Genomic DNA, 24,274 nt, shown 5'->3' on the forward strand with positions numbered 1-24,274 from the left:
CAATAATGTACAGTCTATATATTTTTTTAAATAATTTAATATCTTTGAAAAAAGAGCAATATGTTCCTTTTATAATGTTGCAGTGCAACTTACAACGTACACGTCTGTGCAATGTACCATGAGGTATATGCCCAGTGAGCAACACACAGTGAAATTTTCCATTCATAAATTCTCATTGTAGACACGCAAAAAGTTAACGTTAATTGGTGATAGGAAAAAAATGCAGCCAAGTACAGTAATTCACAGATAACTTAATTTTTCTAAGAAATAAAAAAAGGAAACAAAACCAAAAACTGACCTCCTAACATTCATAGCCTATATAAACTAGTGGATCACTTTCCAACATAGGACAAGTATAATTAAAAAAAAAATGTTTTGGGGAAATGGAATAAAATAAAACAAACCTGTATTATCCAGGGGTTGAAATTTAATTTGACCTGTCTGAGTCCAAAGCCATTTATTTTCTACTTCTGTGCATCCATGGAATGAAGGCTGTTTCGCATAACAGCAGCTACAAAAAACCAACCACCCCCCCAACAGGTAAGGATGAAGGATGGATACTGAAGCTTTGAAACGACAGAGCAGAATGGAAGCTCTCCCTGGTTCATCATCTGACAACACATTTTGGTTTTCTTTCACAGCTAAATAGTAAACAATACAGTAAGTTGGATTCAAAAACAACTACAATACAGATGTACCATTGCTTAAAGCTTTCACTCATCAAACTTCTCTTCAGGAGGGTTCCTGCTATATAACATTTCTCTACTACAGAAAATATTCCTAACAACAAAAGATTCCTGGAAAGAAACAAGCACACCAGAAAGTGTAATAACAGTTCTTTCTCTCGTGTGTGTGTGTGTCTATAGCAGGGCTGTGCAATTTTGACCTTCCAGCTGTTTTTGAACTACAACTCCCATCAACAACAGTGGCCAGTAGTCAGGGGTTATGGGAGTTGTAGGCCAACATCTACAGGAGGGCAAAAGTTGTGCAGTCCTGGTGTATACTCCCACACACTCTAGACTAGAGACAGACCTATTATTTATCACGCTTTGTTTATTTTTAGGCATCTTTTGATATCTAGAAATACTTTCTGTAACAGAGAGATAATACACATAATTATAATACACATATTATCCTGTAAACAAAAATAATCAGAAGACATAGGGTCTCCGTGATTTATTTTTTTTTAAATACAAGGCGCTATAGAATGTTTTTTGTTGTTTGAAAACAGTCAAAGTGAAAGTTTGGTTTATAACCTCCTATTGCTACAGAAAGAGGAAGAATGTTCATATTTACAAAAGAAAGACCATGGAGATCCCCACAGCATAGTCAGCTACTGATGCTGACTCTTAACTTAGCAGATGGCTCAAAATATTTGACCATTGTGTGGCTGGAGACGGAGGACAGTTTTTGCAGAGGGCTGAAGGTGGTACAATAGAGCCATTTCATATGGATTCCATTATCTTCTCTGTTCACAGGGTTTGCAGGTGTTTGCAAAAACTTGTAATGCACCAAACCAAATGCAGTCCACCAGCCATGTATTGAGGTCAGCCAGGTGCTTGATCCTTCTCCTCCTTCTCTGTTCTTTCAGTTCCAGAAAGGCAGCAAAAACAGGAGATATCTCAAGCCTCTGGCGGAGCCCCATACATACCTGGTGGATCCCCAAACGGTTGTGGAGGCCTTCTGTCATGCTTCAAAAACCTGCAAAATCTCTTTGACCAGAGATGACAGTAAGAGAAAATAAACAAATGTGTATGCTCTGTGGGAAACAACGGTGCCTTTCCCCCCCAGGAAGGGCTGTTTATACGTCAAACGAAAGCCTCGTGTAAGAAAAGTGAAACTTACGTCCAAAGATTATGTTCTGCTTGAGCAACGTCATGCAGAAACAGAAATATGAGAACGGCTATAAAATCTTCCAGGACTTCATGCCCTCTTAAATGTTTGTGGAAGTGCATTAGAGTGACTTTCCTTTTGCAAATGGTTTTTTCTTTTTGGTCACCCTACAGCTTGGATCCAAAGCAATGCCTCTCTCTTGCCACCTTAAACTCTCTTAAAAACTCTTGTGTCTGTTTCTAGCCCGAGTTTTCTTCAGTGCAGGTTGAACACCAGCAATATACTATAAATACTTTGCTATTTCAACCCCTGAACATACAAAAAAAATATTACTACAGCCTACTTCACAGTTTATATGCAAGTAAAGTGCAAGCCATAGTACAAAGGTGTCATACATTTTCATACAATTAAGCAGTATCTTTTTTTTAAAAGGCTCTCTGTTTGTACTAGTCTTATTATCTACTTAGTAAATTGGACAAGATCACCTGTGGCCCAGCAATTAATGGTGTTACAAAGATATTTTCTTTGTAGTACAGCTTCAGTGTCAAACGCAAAAGGATTCGTAATACTAGTGCACATGGGTTTCCCCCTGTTTTTTCCAGCTTCATAAAACCAGTTTCAAATCTGTTCGACTGTTATGATTCCCTACCAAGGGACTCCAGACACTGTAGCAAAGGGCTCACAGTTGTGAAGGGTGAGTTCACAGTGACCATGAAGAACTATAGTTCCCAAGGTTCTTTGGGAAAGCCATGATGGTAAACTGGTGCTTAAGGGAAGTCATAATAGCTGAACTGGTTTGGAAACTACTGCAGTTCAGTGGGTTTATATCTGAGTGTAGGTACACCCTGACAGAAATGCCTTAGGTTTCTTTGCCTGAGGATGTGTAATACTCCATGGGTTTGGGGGCAGAGTTAATTGGTTGCTTCCAGTGAAGCAACAAAGCTCTCTACCGTCTTTCCCTCTCTTAATTCCCTACCACTCACTAGTATTCCACATACTATATATGCAGTGGTGTGATTGCACACAACATAGTGCTTCAAGGATTTTACTTCATGCAATGTGAATGCACAATTCGGTTAAAAATAGTTATATTTGTATCTGTATTTATCTGAAATTTAAGTGACTATGGGCACAGTCCACCAGAAATATTCTCCTACAAACATCCCATTCACCTGAACGGGAACTATGGAAGAGGACACTAACGCTCTTGTGAAGCTTCTGTTCATACCAGTGGTGCTTGTGCAAGAGCTCTGCCCAGTGAACTGGACCCTATGAAATATTAAATAGCATGGACTCTCTTTTTTAAAAATAAGCTTTGTGATTGTTCAAAAGTGTGATAAAAGAATCCCCCCCTTCAAGGTATGAACAGATAATTTTAAAAGGGTACAATTGGCTTTTAAAAAAATATCTCTTTGTTTTATATGAGGGAGGGTGAATTTAGAATTAAGTGCATATTCACAGGAATGTAAATCCCATTTTAAAACTCTTTAGAACACTTCATTTCACATTTGTTAAAAAAAGGAAACAATCATGAAGGAAGGGGAAAAAATCATTTCTAAAAATGTGAAGTTAGATATAGGCAGGATGTCTAGAAACAGACTAACTGAAACTGCCAACATGTGGTGGGAAATCCAAAATCTGCGGTTAGACAATATGTAAAAACTAGATCTGCATAGATTTTTCTGAACATTTACTTGGAATACCAAAAAAAGAAAAGAAAAGAAAGAGAGAATAAATAGTTGTTTTGGGAGATTTTTGAAATATTTGGTGTATATGGTGGGAGACAAGTTGTATGGAGTGAAGTCACCCCCACCTCTTGATCCCTGGAAGCTCCAAAATAGAGCACTGCCTCCACAGTTTTAAGATTTTTCTATAGCCTTTTTCTAAAGATTGGAGATTTCTTTTTCCCTATAAAGCCACTACACTTGGAAGTCTCTATTGACTTCCAAGTGTAGGAATCTGTCAGACCATTGGTCCATCTAGCTCATTATTGTCGACACAGACTGGCAGTGGCTTCTCCAAGGTTGCAGGCAGGAATCTCTCTCAGCCCTATCTTGGAGATGCTGCCAGGGAGGGAACTTGGAACCTTCTGCAGGCAAGCATGTAGATGCTCTACTCATCCCCTAAGGGGAATACCTTAACATAAGAACATATGAACAGCCCTGCTGGACCAGACTCAAGGCCTATCTAGTCCAGCATCCTGTTTTGCACAATGGCCCACCAGATGCCGCTGGATGCCACAGGCAGGAGTTGAGGGCAGGCCCTCTCTCCTGCTGATACTCCTCTGCAACTGGTACTACCTTACAGTGCTCGCATCTAGTCTCCCATTCATATACAAATCAGGGTGGCCCCTGCTTAGCAAATGGGACATGCCATGCTTGCTACCACAAGACCAGTTAAGAAAATTATAGAATAACTATAGAATAACTAAATGCTGAGTGTCGCTATGCAGTCCTAGCTCAATTGCTGATCCTCACAAATCCCATTTAAGCAAGCGCTGAATGCAGGGAGGCTTTCTTTGCATGAGTTACAGCCCTGGTTGATTAGCAAGAGTTCTACAGCATGCAGTGAAAAGCCTCCATGCATTCTGTGCTGGCTTTTGCAGACAAGAGCTCAACACGTTGATGCCTGGGTTTGGGTGTGTGAGATAGAGTAGCCTTTGCCTCAGGCAGCAAAGTGTCTTTGACCACCCCTGTTGGCGGTGTGTGTTTGGCGAGTTGGCATCAGTGCAGGGGATGTAGCTAGCCAGTGTGTTCCTATTTGAAACCTCCCCCCCACATCCCGCCATATGTTCAGGCATAATGCCAGAATATGGCTACAATTCAGGACTATTGGGTGCTTTGAGTCACAGGCTGGGGACTCTGATGAGATCCAAGCTCCTCCCCCTCATTGTCAAAAGAAGGACCTGCTAGCCATTTCTCTGCTGCACTCAGCCTGCTCTTTACAGCACCACCAATGGCCAGAAGGTAGTATAGCAGCTTCTCATCAGGTGGCACAAAGGGGGCTCTTAGTTTCCCACTGGGCCCTGTTAAGCTCAGACCCTGGTTTCAGTCTGAGCAACTTGTTTGCTCTCCTCAAACCATTTCGTATCTGCTCACTTTTGCTTCCATGCTGGCAGCTCTGAAACACTGTCAGGTCCACATCTCTGGAGACTATATGCTACACTGTAATTCATGTCTGCAGAAAACGGAATAAACTGTAACCAGTCACAGCCTGTTGTAAAAATCATCTACAAATTTGGGTTTGTTTTAAAAAAAAAACAATCTTGTAGAAATGCGCAGCTTGTGAATGAATATTAGGGTGGTAACTAAAAAATCTTGGTTGATTAATCCAGGGGCGTAACTAAAATAGGGCAAGGGGAGACAGTTGTCTGGGGGCCCACTGCCTTGCCCCCCCGAGGCAAGTCACATGACTGATTCTCCCAGCTGTGCACCCACCCAGGCTTCCTTCAGTTGGATTCATCCTCCGAAATTGATGTGAGTGTTAAGACCTGGAGCTACCAGAACAGCATGTCTTTCTCTGGTACCATTAAATGACTTGCATTGTCCACAATTTACAAAACCTTTCTAAAAATAATTTAGGATGATGTTCTGTTGTGGCACATAGGAGATAGATAGATAGATAGATAGATAGATATGCTTTTTGTTACCACTATTCAGCCTCATTTAAGATTTCTTTACTTCATGAGCTGAGCTTCAGTGATGGGGGTGGGGCATTTTAAAATCTTGTCTCTGGGTCCACTCCAACCTTGCTATGCCCCTGGATTAATCTGATGACATTTAATTGATTAATTCAGCATAAATGCTAACAGAGCAAAGAGGCACCTTTGAAAAGTGGTGTTTCTCTTTATTTAGCGGGAGGAGAGCAACTGGCCCTATCCAGCCCCAGCACAGCATCCCTCCAGTGGCTGTTGCAGTTGTCTATCTTATGTTTCTTTAACATTGTGAGCCCTTTGAGGACAGGGAGCCATTTTATTTATTTATATCTATGTATCTTTGGGAACATTTGTTGAAAAACGGTATATAAATACTTGTAAATCCCAAAGCAATTTTTCTAGAGAAGAAAAAAAGCATTCTTTATCTTCAGATAATGTACATGTATTATTGTCTTCGAAGAAGCATTGCCTCCTCTAAGACGACACGTAACATTTTCCCTTTTCATAAATACAGATATTAAAAACTTGCTTCTCGGTTAACTGGGGGCAGCTTTTTAGATAAGCAGAATGGTTTTTAAATGTTGACCAAACATTGTGACCAGAGTTGCACCTAGGTAATTTTGGAGCCTGGACCTAAAGGCCTTTGGAGGCCCCCCTCCCCTGCAAATTAAGCATCATCATGTTCTGCCAGGTGACCACACCACCACTTTTGCACAGACAAAAGAGGATTTGGGGGCCCACCGGGGCTGTGGAGGCCCTGGACTTCAGCCTGGAACTCTAGGGGTAAGAGCACCTCTGATTGTGACCCCAATAACGACCCCAGAACAAACAGAATCAAGGCGCTTACTGCAGCCGCCCTTGCCCCCCTTGCCCCCGGTTGGTGTCAGCCCACAGCCCCCACCCTTGAAATGTGTCGGGATGGATCATAACGTGCCACCAAGAAACACACTCGGGCTGCTTTTGTGATCTGTGTTCCTGGTGCCCAACAAGAGGCTCTGAGCCGTGGCAGGTGTGGCGATCGACATGCAGGTAACGTGCAGAAGAAATAGCAGCTTAGGTGTGGCCAGTGGATGCCTGGAGCCGCCATAATTTAGGTTTGTTAGCATTTCCAGGCCATCTGCCGCAGAAGCTAGTCTACCAATCCAAAGCATAACGGCCTCAGTGAGAGAGAATGGATGATGCCTCACCTTGGCCCATCACAGCTACCAGCTCACTCCCTGCAGTCAGAGCTTCTTATTGTATCTACTTCCATTCTTACAAGCAGATTTCATAGGCACTACCATAGCTTCCTTCGGCAATGGAAGCTCTAATGATGACCCGGCTCTTGTCATGCCCAGGCAGATGGTTGCCGGTTACCCCATAAGACTAAGCACGTGAGAAGACCGCACTAGGCTTCTAGTGCGTTAAAATCTGCTACTGTCTTGAAGCAATCTGGTGGATCATCTAGCAGACAGTTTGCGGCTGGCTGGATTACTACTGCCAGTGTGATCGACTGCAACTGTAATGTCTGTGCCGCAGACATTACACTGGCAGATAAGAGTTGTCCATGTGCAAGATATGTATACAATTGGTGATCTTGCTGGAGCAGTTAGAGAAATAATTATTGATGAAGCCTCAGCAGGAAAGGCAAAGCTTTGATCATTCTCAGTGTGCTTATTAGCTCTAGAAGCCACTTCGTTTGAAACTTAAGCCTGGTGTGTGTGTGTGTGTGTGTGTGTGTGTGTGTGTGTGTGTTTAAAACCCTCTCAGTGCACTTTGAGCAGCCTAGACACCATTCTGGTCCACACTTATCTGGGGCTCACACAGATCCTCAATGTCACTGGTAGCTCGCATACTGTACAGTGCCCCCACAGCGCCCCCGCCGCCCTGGACAGGGGATGCAACTGCATGGTTTGTGCCGCAGCCGAGAGCCTCTCCCCATTGCTAGTGGGGATGGGGCCCGGCCTGCTGCATGTACACTAAGCTCAGCATCTTCCCTCCCGTGCCTCTCCTGCCTTGCTGTGCACCCAGCTGCACAGCTACTGCTCCTGTTTTCACGAGTAAGCAACAAATTATGAACCTTTTTTCTCTAGGATTTTTTTTAAAAATAATAAGCTAATTATCATATGCACAAGGCTGTTAAAGAAATTGCTGTTTAAGCTAAACAGTTGTGTGGTGTGTTCTGATTTGGGGGTGCAAGACCATGGCACAGCATGTCCAGGGAGTGGTGCACAATTGTTAAAATGTTGGAGAGAACCCTCTGAAACCTTTCCACTGTTGGACGGAAATCCTGCACTTACTGTTCTATGTACCATGTTCAGTTCGCTTACTTGTGCAGAATTATAGTTGGGTTAATGTTTCTGTGACACTCGATGGTATCATTCCTTTTTAAAAATATATACATTATTATTATTATTATTATTATTTTTACATTTCTATCCCGCTCTTCCTCCAAGGAGCCCAGAGCGGTGTACTACATACTTGAGTTTCTCCTTACAACAACCCTGTGAAGTAGGTTAGGCGGAGAGAGAAGTGACTGGCCCAGAGTCACCCAGCTAGTGTCATGGCTGAATGGGGATTTGAACTCAGGTCTCCACGGTCCTAGTCCAGCACTCTAACCACTACACCACACTGGCTCTCATGGTGTGTGTATATGTTTAAAAAAAGAAATGATACCACTGAGGGTCACAGAATGTGTGTCACATGCCATGCAGAGAAGCATTCCAAGTGGCCTTCCCTTATTCCATTGCTTATTTCAGAATGTAATATTCCTCCCACTCATGAACAAAAGTTAGAAAGGTACAGATTCTCTCTTCTTGCACTCCCCATCCTACCTGTAACCTGATGTGACACAGTTCAGCCACAGATACATCACGTATGAGGCTACTGCTAATGTATTTCAGGCTGTCAGGTTGCAATCTTACGCACACTGGGAGTTTGGGTAGAATATGAAACTGTATGCATTATTTTAGCTTCATACTCTGCTCAGATACAATTGATTGTAGTGCAAAGACTTCATAATGCAAGACCTTATAGGATACAAAGCACCTGTCCCAAATAAAAGAAAAAGAAAAAAGCCAGCCATGCCAGCACTAACAGTGTAGCTGCAACAGATAATTGTTTCAGGGTCAGTTTTTTAAAATGATTGGGTCTACTGTGATTTATTTTGAAGTGGTGGTGTTATTGCTTTAAACAAAATTTTAAATGGAGATTATTATATTCATATTAATAATTCTACTTTTTTAATTTTAATTGTGTATTGTTTTTAACTATATGTTGTAAACCACTTTGAGATGATTTTAATGAAAAGCGGTGTATAAATTACGAAACCCTTGAAATGGGGGTGCTGCAGTCACAAGCATCCTTACTTGGAAGTTGGACTGAAGTTCCTTGGGGCACTCATACGTGCATTCATCAGTTATATGTGCATTCATCACCTGGTAACTTGCATGTATATGTGATACTTGTATGAACGATGCTGCCTACCTACTCATGGAGCAGCATGAAGTGATAGAATGGCCCAGCTGAAGACCATTGCAGTTTGAAGGTCCGCACTCACATTTTGAGTGTGAAAATGGAAAAGCAAGTGCCTGGGGAAGGATCTGACTGTTGGATCACAAGGGTGGCTGCAGAAGTTAGCCTCAAAGCCTTTAATGGCCCAGAGCCTGGTTCCCTTAGGACTGCTTGCCCCCATATGAACTTGCCCATTTCCTAAGACAGAGGTTCCCAACCAGTGGTGCTGCAGATGTTGTTGAACTACAACTCCCATAATCCCCAACCACAATCAGTTGTAGTTGGGGGATGATGGGTGTTGTAGTTCAGCAACATCTGGAGCACTACAGATTGGGAACCCCTGCCCTGTGAACAGCCAGGTCCTGCTTTCTGGTCCACCATTAATGGAAATCGAGCAGATGTCTACCAGTAACAGAGCCTCTTCAGTGGTGGCACCACTCTGGGATTTCCTCCCTAGAGAGGTTAGACTGGCTTTCTCTTTACCTGTCTTTAGATGAAGGGCAAAAGACTTTAAAAAAAAGAAGAACGTTTGTAACTGATTTGAAGTTTCTTCAAGGATTATTAATTGGCTTAAATTACAGGAGAGTAGATTTTAATGGAACTTTAGGAGAAACTTTCTTAACTGTGAGAGCAGTTTGACAACAGAATCAGTTAACTAGGGGGTGGCTCATCCTTGCTGGAGGCCTTGAAGGAGAGATTGGACAGCCATTTCTTAGGGATGTTCCAGCTCTTGATGATCTGCGTCATGAAGCAGGAGAGTGGACTAAATGGGCTCCAAGACCACCACTGACTCTATGATTTTAAGGCTAACTTTTGCTGTTTTTTAAAAATCTCTGCCCTGCTAACTTGGCAGAGGCACCTTTTAATATGGTGATTCTCTTTATTTAACAGGGGGAGAGTAACTGGCCCTATCCATCCCCAGCACAGCATCCCTCCAGTGGCTGTTGCTGGTGTCTATCTTATGTTTCTTTTCAGAATGCGAACCCTCTGGGGACAGGGAGCCATCTTATTTATTAATTATTTCTCTGTGTAACCGCCCTGAGCCATTTTTGGAAGGGCAGTATAGAAATCGAAGCTGAATGAATGAATGAATGAATGAATGAATGAATGATTATGGTGGTTTTTCTGTAGTTTTTAACCTGCTTTTGTTACTGTAACTTTGTGAGCCATCTTGACATCTCTGATGAAAAATGGGACATAATTTAGAATGAACAATTTTTAAAAAAATGCTTGCCTATGTTAAAACCTCTCTGAAGCTGGAGTATAATCTTTTGTCCTTGGCATAGTTTTCTGTTTGCAGGGAGGGCTTTAAAAATGTGTGTGGGGGGGAGTAATGAAAAGTATCCCTCACTTGCAATATTAAGTGGTGCATCCATCCTACCATTTCAGTGTTCTATCCGCTTGTTCGGCTGGATGGGAAGACTCATCCTGAGCCATCACAGATCTTTCTATGACAGAACCTGTGTATAACTGCACAATCAACCTTGCTTCCAGCATCATGCTTTCCAATGGCATCCATTCACACATTCAGCTGTGAGTCAGCAAGTGACCAGACATCTAGTGATGTACATGCATGTGTGAACTGGCCCTTTAGGGTTGCAAATGAAGGGTTTAAACAATACTGGTATGGCTCAAATGATGTGCTGATAGGTGACTGGCACATTATTTGGGCCACACCAGTATTGTTTAAACCCTTCGTTTGTAACCTGCATTTGTTTGCTACACTGAATGTTTACACGAATAATGACTGTTTACAAGAATAACAAACTAAATATATTATAATGAGTGGGTGAATGAATGAATTAATAATAATAATAATAATAATAATAATAATAATAATAATAATAATACTTCATTTGTTAGCCACCCCATAACAAATTGTTCTCTAGTGTGCTGCATTTAAAAAAGATAATAGAGAGCAGGTATTATCAAAGTCCAGTGCCTTTCGCCTAGCAAGGTGTGCATTGCTGCTGCTAAGCAATAGCTCTACACACGCATTCAGCAAACTAGCTACAGTCAATGTATGGCAGGGTAATGGGACTGAGCCCATTACAGAACTGCTGGAGAAAACTGCTCTGCCTTTAGGCTCTACATGTTTGATGTAATGTTTGCATGTGGTGCATACGTGTGGAGTACTGTGCACATGTGACCAACACATCGTCTTTTCCCGTTTGGTGGTTAAATATTGCATGTCACTGGGCCCATGCTTGCAGGGGTTTGTGCACATAGGCACTGTTTAGATGTTAGCAGCAGACACAGGAGGGAGTGATGTGCAGTGCTACTGCCGCACTGGACTCTGAATTTATGCTCTTTGCCAAGCAGGGACCTAGGGCTGAAGTGAAGCAATCTGGGTGCAGTCCACCCAGCACTGCTGTGGTTCACTCTCCATTCATTTAGGTGTGGGATTCCTAAGCAAGCACCGCTGACATGAATGGAGACTCTGTGGCCGCAGTGTGTGTGCTGAAGTGCTTTCAACAGTCTTCGTCTAAAGAAATAAACCTCGCTGGATTACGGAGCAAACCTTATACTCAGGGAACGGTTATTTCTCTTGGTGTGAGACCTGCTTCGGGCACAATCTCCTGCCAATGAAGCTTGTTTAATTTGTATTTCTGAACTGTCTACAGTACTTGCAGCCAGGGATGAGGCAGGGTGAGGTAGCCCACTTGTGGGGGCAGATTTTGGGGTACCAATAGGTGGGAAACTGGCAACTTTTGGTTCTGTTTTTATGACACAGGGGCTCATTTAGGTGTTTTGCCTCAGGCACCAAAATGTCTCGGGCCGTCTGTGTTTCCTTTTAGCAGCCAAACTGATTCTTTATACAATTCCCATAGGCTTGTGGGACAATGCCAGTACTCCTACAAGGCTCTTGTAGGCCTCATCCCTTTTGGGGAGGGAAAACATATTTTGAATAATAAAAATGAAGATTTTCCTGACTCGGTGGGACAGAGTAATATAGAAAATAGCAATTCTCAGATCAGATGTTGCTTTTCTTCTTCTTTTTAAGTTCTCTGTTTTGAGGCAGCAGAAGACAATACTAGACTTTTGTGGTTCACAGGTCTGTGGCACTAAATTCACAGTGGATAAATGCTGACAACTGGAATCGTTACCATCTTCAGAAAGAGGCCGTGTCTTTTGGCCATGTGATAGCACAAAAGCAACTGCAGGCTATTTTATATGATGCCATCACCAAGCAGACCATTTTGTACCTCAACCGCTTCTGTGCCGCACATGCATGCATGCACGCACACACACACACTCACACTCACTCCCCTAGGGTCATTCTTCTGAGAAGCAGGCACGATATTGTAAAAATAGCACAGCATTTCAACGGCATGTACAGTTTGTGCCTGGAGAGCAAAGGAAAGATGACATTTTGCTGGATAAACACTATAAATTTTAAGGCACACCAAAAAGGGTTAAGTTTGCCATTTCCTTGCTACTATGTATTGGAAATGCTGAAAATCTAAATGTTCATTCCCTAGGAGTGGCCAATGCATATCTGTGTTTTATGCTTTACATTTCCTTCCCCCCGCCCGCCCTTTAAAGAAAAGAGAAAGAAATGGGCATTTCAGAGTCTTTAAAAAATAAAGTTCAGCTTTCATGTTACATTTTATATACATAGATATGGCTACATACAGTATATCTACATATATAAAATAATAGGAGAGCTCTGCTACCTACATGCCTGACGTTAGTACAGTACTCGTAAATATACTGGGGCTTTATTATGCCAGTGAACACTTCTGCACCGTTTCTTTCTAATGCAGAACGCAACAGCAAACAAACAAACAAATAATTCCAAAGAAAATAAGACTGTCTTATCATGCAGTGCAGTAGGCATCCTGTGGCACTAGTTTCTTATCCAACCTATTTACAATACAGCTGAGTACATTATTTACACAGGTTACAGTGTTTTTGTCACAATGGATTTCTCAGAGTCCCTTCCCACCCACCCACCCACCCCTTGTATTCCCAGTGCTACATCCTGTCAGACGTGCGTTTCGATGAAGGAATGCGTGTGTGTCAGCAGGGGAGGTGGGGCTGTAAGTTCAGAGGCTCCATTTTGGGTTTTCAGAGCTGCGCCGTACTCACAAATGTCCAGGAAAAATTCATAGTTCTTTATTTTCCACTCTTTGAATTTCTTGGATGTCAAGCTGGGATCATGCAGCAGGTTGTTGATAACTGCGAGATCTCCTTCTTTTGCCTGCCCAAAATCAAGAAGATACATTCTGTGCATATCTCAAGTCAAAGTGCAACTAAAGCTTTGGTTTCTGTGTTGCTCTTCATTGTTGGCAGGTATGGGGAATTAAGGGTTTTATCTACATGCCAAGTTTTGTTTTCCAGACAGTCCCAACCAAGACTTTGAGCAGTTAGCGGAAACAGAAATGGTTTCAATAGCATCATGTAGTGCAGGGGCAGGCAAAGTTGTGCTGAATCACAACTCCCATCATCCCTGGCCACAATTTATTGTAGCTGGGGATGATGGGAGTTGTAGTTCAACAACAGCTGGTGTGTCAAGGTTGCCTATTTCTGGGTTAGTGTAACATTGAAGGAACTGAGCAATGAACCAAGCAGTCCCCACCTCAGTAAGTGGCCTCAGGCACTCTATTCTCTTTCATCCTCAGCGCCTGCCTCTGCAACAAGGGGATAAGAATACTGAACTACCTTACTGGTTTGTTGTAAGGGCTGAAACAGGATAACATACACCAGAGGTGCATAACTTAAATGTCCAAGTGGGCCAGAATCAACCATGACTCAGTGTGCAGGGGCCGAGGACAATTTTCAGCACATTAATTATTACACTAACATTAATTATTAAAAAATAATAGCGAAAGTGAGGAGGCAGAGGGTTGGAGGGGGAAAGGAAAGAGGAAAGAGGGATGGTGGTAGTGCTCTGGCACAGGGGCAGGACTAGCCAGGTGGGTGAGGAACATCTGGTCTCAAGTGGACCAATGTATTGAGCTGCTGCTGCTGCTACTTGCCACTGGACAGGCCAAGAGCTCTTCATGGCTTCTGCTGTTGATGCAGGCCTTTCCTTCCTGTGGACCAGCAAAAATGTCCCCATGGGCCGGATCCAGCCCCCGGGCATTATGTTGTGCAAGCCTGACATACATGAACCATGCTGACCATTTGAAAATCCTAAGTATTTGTTGTTCTCCTTTCCTTGTAGGAAGGAACACTCGTATCGTATAGTGCAGGAGTTCCCAACCTTGGATCCCCAGATGTTGTTGGACTACAAGTTTCATCATCCCAAAGGCTGTTGTGGCTGGGGATAACGGGAGTTGTAGTTCAACAATGTATGGAGACTCAAGGTTGGGAACCCCTGTTGTGGTGGACAGGGTATTGGGCTTCCACTCAGCCGTGAAGCTTATTCTGTGATGAGTCACTTATCTCTTAGCCTAACCTAACTCACAGAGTTGTTGCAAAGATAAATAGGGGGAAATCTTATGTCCATCACCATGTATTCCTTGGAAGAGAACTGGGGTGCAGATGCGACAAATAAATGAATAGGCACACATGGATACTTGTCCACTAAATATCCTAAGATGTTTATCTTTTTTTGTTATCCATAATAAGTTTTGGGAGATAAGATTGATCCTTTGTGTCGATAGCTTATTAGCATAGCTTATATAGCAGAAAAAAATGCTTACTTTTAAGGTACTTTTGAGAACTCGGATGTGATGAAGCTTTTCATTGATAACAGGGTCATTGCATCTCTTTACAAAGGACCTCCGAAATTCCTGCTTGGTAGAAGGACGTTGTTCTCCAAATGCTGACAAACTAGCTTGCTCCAGAGATTTGTACAACTGATGCAAACCGTCTGTACTTTCCCTTGGTTCTTCTGTGATTTCTGAAAGAAAATGAAACTTTATCTTTACATTTTATGTATTTCTAGCAGAGAAGGTGCCAGCAGACTGACATAAAGATCATCCTCTTTTATAGAATGTGACGCTACCTTGGGCTGAATTACATCACTGGTCTATCTAGGCCAATACAGTCAGCTCTGATGGGCAGAGGCCCTGATGTCAGGCAGAGGTCCTCCTAACCAAGCTTTTTAATTTCTTACCTTCTTCACATAAACTACTTTGCTTTTTAATGGGCAGCTTTTCTTCAGATTTTTCTTCTGTTATCCCAGTGGGCTTCGCACGGCCTTTGATTCTGACGTCTCTGTTTCGTGGAAGGCTTTGACTGCGCTGCTTCTGTGGCTTGGCATGCGAGCTGTGACCTCGGTGGCATTCCACCAATGGGAAGGGGCCATCTTGTTCGTGGTTGTGTCGTCTTTGGACTGGTAGTGTGGCTTGCCGCCTCCTCTCTGGTGACATGCTGAGTCGGCCGCTCACATATTCAGGGTCAGGGGGAACAGTCTGGAGAAAATGGAGCCCTGAACTGGTCAGTGGGGTCTCTATGAGATCCTGCCATGAACGTCTTTCTCTGTAGGGAGGTCTGCAGCCTGATGAATGATTACTCCCTGATGGATCCTGCCGGGAATCCTCCGCAGAAGAATGTGAATAAGTTGATTCGCTGGAGAAGTGTCGGCCGTGTTTAGGCTCAGGGAATGGACTTGAAGAATTCATCTAAAAGAATTAAAATGGTCCATTATACAACACGGTGATGGGAACATACTGGAAGCACACAGCATGTGCTGCTGAGCAGAAGACACCCCACCCCGCAGCACGGTTCCTGCTTAATTTGTAATTGCTCACATGCTGGAAATGTAACACCTAGAGCAGGGTTTCTCAACGTGTGGGTCCCCAGATGTTATTGGACTTCAATTCCCATAATCTCTAGCCCCAGTGGCCTTTGGTTGGGAATTATGGGAGTTGAAGTCCAATTACATCTGGGGACCCACACGTTGAGAATCCCTGACCTAGAGACTTCCACCCACGTGGATTGTTGTGACAATGTGGTCAGCGGCCATGCAGGCAATGCCCAGTTCTTTGGAGGTGTATTGGCTTGTTAGCAACATCATCGGCATCCCACATGGTGGAAATCTTTAGACGTTCTACTAGTGGCTTGGGAGCAACCAGCAAAGAAGCAGCAACTGTACTAGAAGTCTAAAGTGGGATCTAATGGTAATGTTAATCAGCAGGTCTGATTTAGCATATGCAAATAACAGTTACTTCCCTGTATCATCACTCTGACACATTTCTCTACCCAAGGGGAATTCTTGCTGGGAGGAGCAGGTGATTGCTGAAAAAAGATTTGCTCAGCAAATCCAGCAGCATCACCAATCCAGCAGCATGTTGTGGGGGAGATCCACAAATCCTTGAAAAGATGCCATAACTGAATTTGCATTTCTTTTTCAGGGAACAAATGTTCCAACCAAACAGGGGTCAAAAAAAGGCAACAAATCAGCACACAAGGGAAGAAAAATAGTCAGGACAGCTGAGCAGTCCCAAATGCATTTGTGCTAATTCTGTTTGATCTGTATTCTTTTTTGTCATATATTTTTTTAAAAAAGAGGGAGAGAGAGAAAGGCAAAAAAAAAAAGTGGAAAAAACATATAAAGGGAGGGGCTTAACCTGTATCCCAGTAGATGGAACAGCATCACATGGGTGAAAATCAGTCTGAGCTTCACCCATGTGATGCTGTTGCCTCAGTCATTCTCTCTTTGGTTCTGGCTGTGCGAGGATTGCATCATTCGCGCCGAAGAAAAATCTGAAAGAAAAATAGAGAGAGTCCTTTCTGCACTTAGAAATACAGGTTGGATTTTAAAAGAAAAAGTATCAAAAATAACAGCCTGTAAACTTCAGGTATATCAGCAGTGTGTTTACCGGCCACATGAGAAACAGGGTTTTGAGCATTTTTATTGTGTGCAATAAATTCAGAACGAGTCTTGATTCTGAATGGCTCACTTCCTGCTGGGATCTTGTTGATATTTTCTAAGGGAGGAAAAAGCTCTTAAACTGCCTTAGAAGATATCCATCCACAAGATCTCAGGAGAGGGAGTGAGCCAGACAGCCGCTGACAAAGGATATTTCCAAAATGTGTTGGGCACAATTACAGTGGCACTGTGAGAAAGCACCTTCTCTCTTTTGTTCTTTTTCTATTGGGTATCCCTCCCCACCCCATTTGTGAATTGTAACCTATATGTAAAAGCAGCATATATTTTTTCCAAGCCTTATTTGTGAAGCAAGAAGAAAAATCTTCCCATATATGGTGGTTAATATGGAATATAAGCATTTTATTGGTAGAGATTGTCTAATTACAAACTCTCTTTGCATCTCTGTATTTAAGGGCCAAATTAGAAGTCATGGGGGGGGCCTGTTTGTTTAGTAATGTGCCTGCCTCATTGCCAAATAAAGTGGCTGGCGGTGGGGGGGGATCTACTTATTGCAATATAAGGAGCATGCTTTTGAGGGGAGCTAAGCTGTGCTTCAGTCTCCTCATGCACTGTCACTTTTCTCTCTAGCCCTGCTCATGTCCAGTACGGAGCTGAACTGGGTGGGAAGGGAGGAGAGGGTAAAGAAGCACAGGGTAGTCAGGTAAAGAGGGTCCACCTCTCTCTTCTGCACACTCCTGTTGATGGAATAGGTAGACCCCTCTCCTGCTTTATACATGAATTAGGCAGGCATACGTTAGCCAACCTGGCTGCCTCCATCACATCTAGTTCAGTCATAATTTCTCCAGCTCCAGTTAGAAGCAGATATGCTAATTTGCCAATGATCTGTTTCTCCTCTCTCCCCTTCACCCACCAGAAATAAAGTGTTGGCGTAGTCAAGTTTTTACCTGTTCAGCATTTATGACCCCTGCTAACTGGGCAAAGAGGCACCTTTTTAATGTGGTGATTCTCTTTATTTTGCAGAGAGAGAATAACTGGCCCTATCCACCCCCAGCATAGTACATCCAGTGACTGTTGCTAGTGTCTATCTTATGTTTCTTTTTTTAGATTGTATGCCCTTTGCGGAGAGGAAGCTGTCTTTCTTTCTTTCTTTCTTTCTTTCTTTCTTTCTTTCTTTCTTTCTTTCTTTCTTTCTTTCTTTCTTTCTTTCTCTCTCTCTCTCTCTCTCCCCTTCCTTCCTTCCTTCCTTCCTTCTCCTGCCCTGTTTTCCACTTTGGAAACTTTTGTTGAAAAGTGGTATATAAACATTGGCCAATGGTATATAAATATTGCATAATTGCAAAGAGGCACCTTTTTAATGTGGTGATTCTCTTTATTTAGCGGGGGAGAGTAATTGGCCCCATCCACCCCCAGCACAGTACCTCCAGTGACTGTTGCTGGTGTCTATCTTATGTTTCTTTTTAGACTGCGAGTCCTTTGGGGACAGGGATCCATCTTATTTATCTATTTGTTGTTTCTCTATGGCAATTTCCAAGAAGAGCTGACTCCTTTTATTTGAATTTCTGTCTTGAGGATCAAAATAATGAGGTTACTAAGGTGGTGGCGAAATTCTTTTATGTTGCTATTAGATTAAGATCTTGTTTCTCCTAATTCATAGGAGCTATTGTTTTGTCCTGTTTATTATGTATTATATTATTGTTCGCATATTGTGTTTTTAATCTTGTTTTAATCTTTGTATGTTCTCTGTCTGGCCTATGGCTGTAATAAATTGATTGATTGATTGTTTCTCTATGTAAAACACTTTGGAAATATTTGTTGAAAAGCAGTATATAAATATTTGTTGTTGTTGTTATGGATGGTTCATAAAATGGAGTTCTGTTCATAAAATGGTCCTGCTCATTTTGCCCCATTGATATGATAGACATTACTTGTCAGGTGATAACCCTAAGTCATATTAAGTTAATTCATTTTTGCTCTGTCTTGCTGTTAGTTAGACAGGCTTCCAGAAGTTACATGAAAAATGCAGCACCAGGCCTATTGCATGCCCTGCATAACTTACCGAGGGTGTTCGGTGGTAAGTATCACAAAGTGTTATGGGTCCCTCTTGCTTCAGTGTTAAGGAGCCATCAATGTCTTCCTGGTCACTTTCACTCCAGTAATCTGCTAAAAAAAAGTGTTTGCATGTTCCATTGGAACTGATTTGTCTTCATTGTCTTCATTGGGAAAGGACAATAGGCCGATCTCTAATGCGGAAGTGTGCACCTTTCCGGAACAGTTATTGAAAGGAATTTTGTTGAATTGATTTTAACAGCCATTAAAAATAAATAAATAGAAAGGCCACATATTACCCAGTACTAAGCTACAGCACCAAGTCCCTGGAAATGGACAGCCTCAAAGCCAGGCTAGGCCATCTGTTAGGAAAGTAAGCAATCTGGGTGCTTGGGGCAGGGCCTCCTCAGTGATGGCACTGCAGTGACAGAAGTTCCACCTTTATCTGGCTATTTTAGCAGCCCATGAAACCTTATGCAGAAATATACGTTTGAGACTTCATGGTGCTATAAGACTCTTGGTTGGTTTTGCTTCATCAAACTAACAGGGCCACCCCTCTGAGGGGAAAAGAATCTGTCTCTCTACAGTCATTACTATCTAGTATTATCCAGACCATTCTCAGGGCCTTTGTCCTTTCCCCTTCCCTCTTAAAAGGAATCTCTTCATACAGATTAATCAAAGACTAGCACTGGCCTTACCTTCATCTGGCCGGATATCCTTTTCATCAGGTGTATAACCAATGGCTGCGAGGCCGAGACGGTTCATCCATCTGGTGGCATAATAAAGAGAGAAGGCTGTTTTATTAATTGCCAGCATCAGCTTTAAGCACTGGTGACGCTTTTCACCAGGAATTAAATAGAAGTTTCAAAAAACAAAGTAAAGGAAGCAGAAGATGTAACAACTGCATATACAGTATTTCAGAGTGTTGAAAAATATCTCACTCTTTCCTTATTTGTGTATTATTTAATGGGTCATCAGCGTACTTGGTACTTTGCAGAATAATGTAAGTTGGGAGAAAACAGGTCTCTACTCCAAGAAGGTTCCAATCTAAGTTTAGAAGTCAGGAGAGGAGAAAACACAGAGAAAGACGTAATGGGAAACAAGGAAAGAATAGAAGCAAATACTTGTATATTTACTTAGCCTTTCTATATATTTGACAACTTCATGCATACAAACAACTCAGCTTCTGAAATGGTAAACTTAGAAGGTTTTGGCATGGCTGTTGGTCATCTCTGCTTGTCCAAGGCACCTTCTGCTATTTTATGTTGGAGAGACTTGCACAAGCATAAGAATTGTCCTGTTGGATTGGCCAAAGGGCAGTGTTCTGATTCCAATCTCTGATTGCCCAGTTGTTTCTGGATGCTCCCAAGTATTATCATTATCATCCCACATTGCTTGCTCCTAACATTAGTACTTGGCTTTTGAATATGGAGGTTATTCTAGCCTTCACAATGAATTGTCACTGATAGACTTCTCCTTGAATTTGTCTAATCCTTAAAAAAAAAAAAATCCTCACATCTTGAGACAGTGAGGCTACTCTCATGACCGTGTGGAACCGGGCTAAGGGAGGCCAGCCCAGTTCTGTGTGTCCATGTGCTGCGACGAGAGCCGCATGGCTCCCAGCAGCAAACCACACAAAATACCCCCTCTCCTTAAACCAAGTTAACAGAGCGAGTGCTTTTCCGCTCATGAGACGCACCACGGTGACTCACGAGGAGACCCCTGAACGGGAGGCTCCAACAAGCCTCCCGGCCTCGAGGGTCTCCCCAGAATGCCCCGTGCACTCGCGCAGGGCATCCTGGGACTTCCGAGGGCCGGGCAGCCCCCGATCCCTGCCACCCTTACCACCTCTGTGATCGAGCCGGTAATCGTGTGGGCAGCCAATCTGGCCACCCCGGGACAGCTCCCTGCTCGTGTGCGGGGAGAGTGGGCTAAGCCCGCTCTCCCCACCCTCCACCTCGAGGCACTTCACTTTGCTCATGTGAAGTGCCAGAGTGTGTTATATTATATTTACTGCAATAGTTACTCTATTTTAAAAGAACACCCTCCCCAACACATGCTGAAAAAAACCCACGCTTCAATAATTAACTAATTCATGAGAGAGCACTCTTCATCACCGAAGATTTTCTTCAGCTTTCTTGTGTGTATCTGTGTGTTGTTCTTTTAAAATACATACCACAGTATTTCTGCAACTAACTCAATGAGAAAACACTCTTGGAGAGATGGTGTATTACATTATGAGGTCTTTTACACGACCTCTGGCAGCCGCTGCAGGGAAGGGCTGAGGGGAAAGCAGGAGCTTGCCTGCTTTCCCTGACAGATGAGTGGTGGCCGCCCCCCACCCCCCACGAGCTGCGGCACAGCAACTGCAGGAGCTGGGAGTGGGAGGACTGCCCCCCGCCCCCGCACTCCAGGGTGCCCCACACTACAAGCATGGCTGCTCCTCTCTTGCCGGCTCACGGCCGGAAATGGCAGCAGGTTGGAGGGCGGGAGCCATTTAACCCAGCAGTGATTGCCCAGATGATGGCCAGCCAATGTTAAGTGAACCATACCCACCTTGGCTAAACAGTGGGTTAAAAACTTGGACTTGGCACTGGGGCAGTGCCAAGATCAGGCTTGATGTTGACTTTTCACACACGCAGCCTAGCCCAGGCTGGGTTGCCCTATATGCGTTGCTATAGTGTGTATTCTACAACAACAGAGCAAACACATCAATATATATAATTCTCTAGGGCGTACCCGTGGCTAATCCCATGCACGGCAGCTCTTGCGAGAGTTTGCGAGCAGAAGCACCTGATTGGACAGTGGGGATTCCATATGCAGATAGCATAGCAAGCAAGATTCGGTTTAGAGTGATTGAGGCACAAGATGCCGGGCTGTGCATTTCAGATTAACCGGTTACATTTGAATGAAATTAGTCATGTATGGTATTTGAAGGTGTTAATGTTTTATGTATTTTATGTATTTTATTGTTGTTGTTGTTTCTGTTTCTTGTATTTATGCTGGCCTTGGGCCGAAATAAACACATACATACATACATATGCAGATAGCGGGGAGGAGCCTGTGATGGTTAAGGTCAGTTGGAATGCAACTGTTACTGACTGGAAGATGTTCTTGATTGTAGAGGAGAGGAATGTCTGTCTGTCTATCTATCTATCTATCTATCGGATAGTGGGCAGGGGTTTGTGAAGAGAGGGGCCATGAGGGAGGAAAGAGCCCCTTTAGGAGAAGGAGACTGCTGTTGTGTGAATTAGATAAAGAAACAAGATTAACAAGATCTGTTTACTCAGGAAGGGAGAGAGAGAGATAAAGAGAGAGAGAAGGAAAAAAAGAGGGGAGGTGAAGAAAGACAGAGGAAGAGCAAAGTGGAGGAGGAAGAAAGAGAGAAAAAGAAGGGAGGGGAAGAGAAAAAGAAGGGAGGGGAAGAGAGAAAGAAGGAAGGGTGAGGGATGGGCCTGAGCCTGTCAGCGGCCTGAAGGGAACAAATGGCCGTGGCGGCCCAGTCAACCGCTGCTGATCCTGTGGGGAGGAGCAGGGCTTGGATGAGGGTGGGGAACTCTCTAGGGATAGGGGGCTGCAGCTTGGCCAATAGGCGCCAGCAATGCTGTAGCCAAAAACAAGAGGGGTGAGGAGGATGGAAGCAATGGGATGGAAGAGGAGGAGCAGGAGTGTGGCTCATGTGAGGGTGGAGAGATCTCTGAGGTGAGGGGGGCTGTGGCAGGAGGTGAGGAGAGCCATCAATTACTAGCGCGCAGATGCTCTGCGTGGGTTAAGCTAGTACATAATGGAAAACTGAAGAAAACCTCATTGAATTAGTTGCAGATATGTTAACAGCAGTTAGATTATGGTACACGAGGTACTGGAAACTAAGGTAATATCTTAGTTACCTGCAAAATGGAAAGCAAAAATATCTCACATTACAGTAATGGCAAAATATGTTAGATTAAAGGAATGAATAAGGTTATAAATAATTGTGAATAAGGTTATGTTAGACATGGGGAAGGAAGACAGAAATGTAATATATTTTTGGAAAACTGGTAACAATTCATTGGGTTTTGGCAGAATAAACTACATTCTTCAGCACATATGTGCCTTTTTTAGTGAAGTGATTCTCATGATCGCCAGGGGAGGACGCGGGGCGAAGACTGCTCTTAATCTACCTTCCCCCCAGATGACCAAACCATCCATCATCAGCGTGCCTCCCGTGCACCCACATGGGCAGCTCTGCTCCATGCAGCTCCATGAAGCATGGAGCAGGGCGGAGAAATCTGGGGCCAGAACTTGTTGTTCTAGCCTCTGGGCATCCCACAATGCAATGCATAGCATGAGTGTTGCATTGGGGGAGTCCCCTGTCTGATGAACACTCTATGTGCCTGCCCCTGCGTCTTGGGCTGCACTCAGCCCAAGGAGACGCACGATACCCGGCAGCTGGGTTAAGGGTGTGAGTGCACCCTTAGCCCTGGCTAACAGCCAGGTTTCTTTAGTCGGTTAGGTGGTCAGGGAGTGGAGGGATCCATGAGGGTCCCGCTGCTTCTCACAACCAGCCTAACCCCAGCTGGGCTGCCCCAGGCTGAATTAGGCTGGTCATGAGAACAGCCTATTTATTTTTTAACTCTTGTGAAAAAATGATCCTAACACAGGGCTGCTCGACTTCAGCCTTCCTGTAGATGTTGGCCTACAACTCTCATAATCCCTGGCAATTGGCCACTGTGTCTTGAGATTATGGGAGTTGAAGTCCCAAAACAGCTGGGGGCCCTAAGTTGAGCAGGCCTGCCTGAAAATGTCACCCCAAATCCTGCAACTGGAGGTTGTTTAGCACATGCATTTCAGCCAGGTGTTAATGTCTCCGTCCCAATTCATTCTTCAGCCTCCCTGATCTGTAAAGTCTATGACTGGAAGATCTGGATTTGTTAAAAAATAAATCTATTAAGGGTTTATGGTGAGACCAGTTCCTCCAGATACGTCCTGGAGTTCTTTTGGCTGAGGTCCTGGGGGTTGCACATGGGTGTGTGTGTGTGCTTGCTGCTGGACTCTGTCCCCTTCCCACCTCTGATGTGGGCAAGAATGGGAAAGAAAGAATCGGAAAGAAAGCAAATATACACAGAATGAATGTTGACATACAAGTACTAAGGCAAGGAAGCATCAGTCCTTCACTTAGAGCTCTTTCAGAGCACCAGAGCCCAAGTGCTCCTGTGAGAAAACCACCCAGAGTGATGGGATATGGCAGAATAATCCATGGTACTGGGAGAGAGAATATAATTCTTCAAAGGCAGTAGCAGCAAATTCATCCATATTAATTGTTAGTGGGATTAGTAAACACTTGAATGTCATATGAATACAACAGGATTTTAATTATCACTGTTATAGCAGGAACATCCGTAGCATCTATAAAGTCATTTTCTGATTTGGAGTGTTTTCCTGTTGCACTACAGATGCAAACAAAAGGGGCTTCTTTTGCAGAA

At 43.5% G+C, this 24,274-nt stretch overlaps 1 protein-coding gene across 16 annotated transcripts in view; it reads right to left on the reverse strand.

Annotated features, from left to right (window-relative positions):
- Positions 1–12,946: 12,946 nt before the first annotated feature.
- The window catches only part of LOC128335599 (connector enhancer of kinase suppressor of ras 2-like), a 443,349-nt gene continuing 432,021 nt past the window's right edge, over positions 12,947–24,274 (reverse strand). For 11 of the 16 annotated variants that reach the window (XM_053274147.1, XM_053274152.1, XM_053274150.1 and 8 more), the window contains 5 exons: positions 19,511–19,581; positions 18,823–18,926; positions 15,048–15,555; positions 14,632–14,831; positions 12,947–13,184 (listed from right to left, as the gene is read on the reverse strand). In XM_053274147.1, coding sequence (XP_053130122.1) covers positions 12,969–13,184; positions 14,632–14,831; positions 15,048–15,555; positions 18,823–18,926; positions 19,511–19,581 — 1,099 coding nt within the window. In that variant the 3' untranslated portion in view covers positions 12,947–12,968. The remainder of the gene's footprint in view (positions 13,185–14,631; positions 14,832–15,047; positions 15,556–18,822; positions 18,927–19,510; positions 19,582–24,274) is intronic. The other 5 variants (XM_053274148.1, XM_053274161.1, XM_053274158.1 and 2 more) reach the window with 1 other exon arrangement.

This window comes from Hemicordylus capensis, chromosome 11 (genome assembly GCF_027244095.1).
Source record: "Hemicordylus capensis ecotype Gifberg chromosome 11, rHemCap1.1.pri, whole genome shotgun sequence".
Lineage (NCBI taxonomy): Eukaryota > Metazoa > Chordata > Lepidosauria > Squamata > Cordylidae > Hemicordylus > Hemicordylus capensis.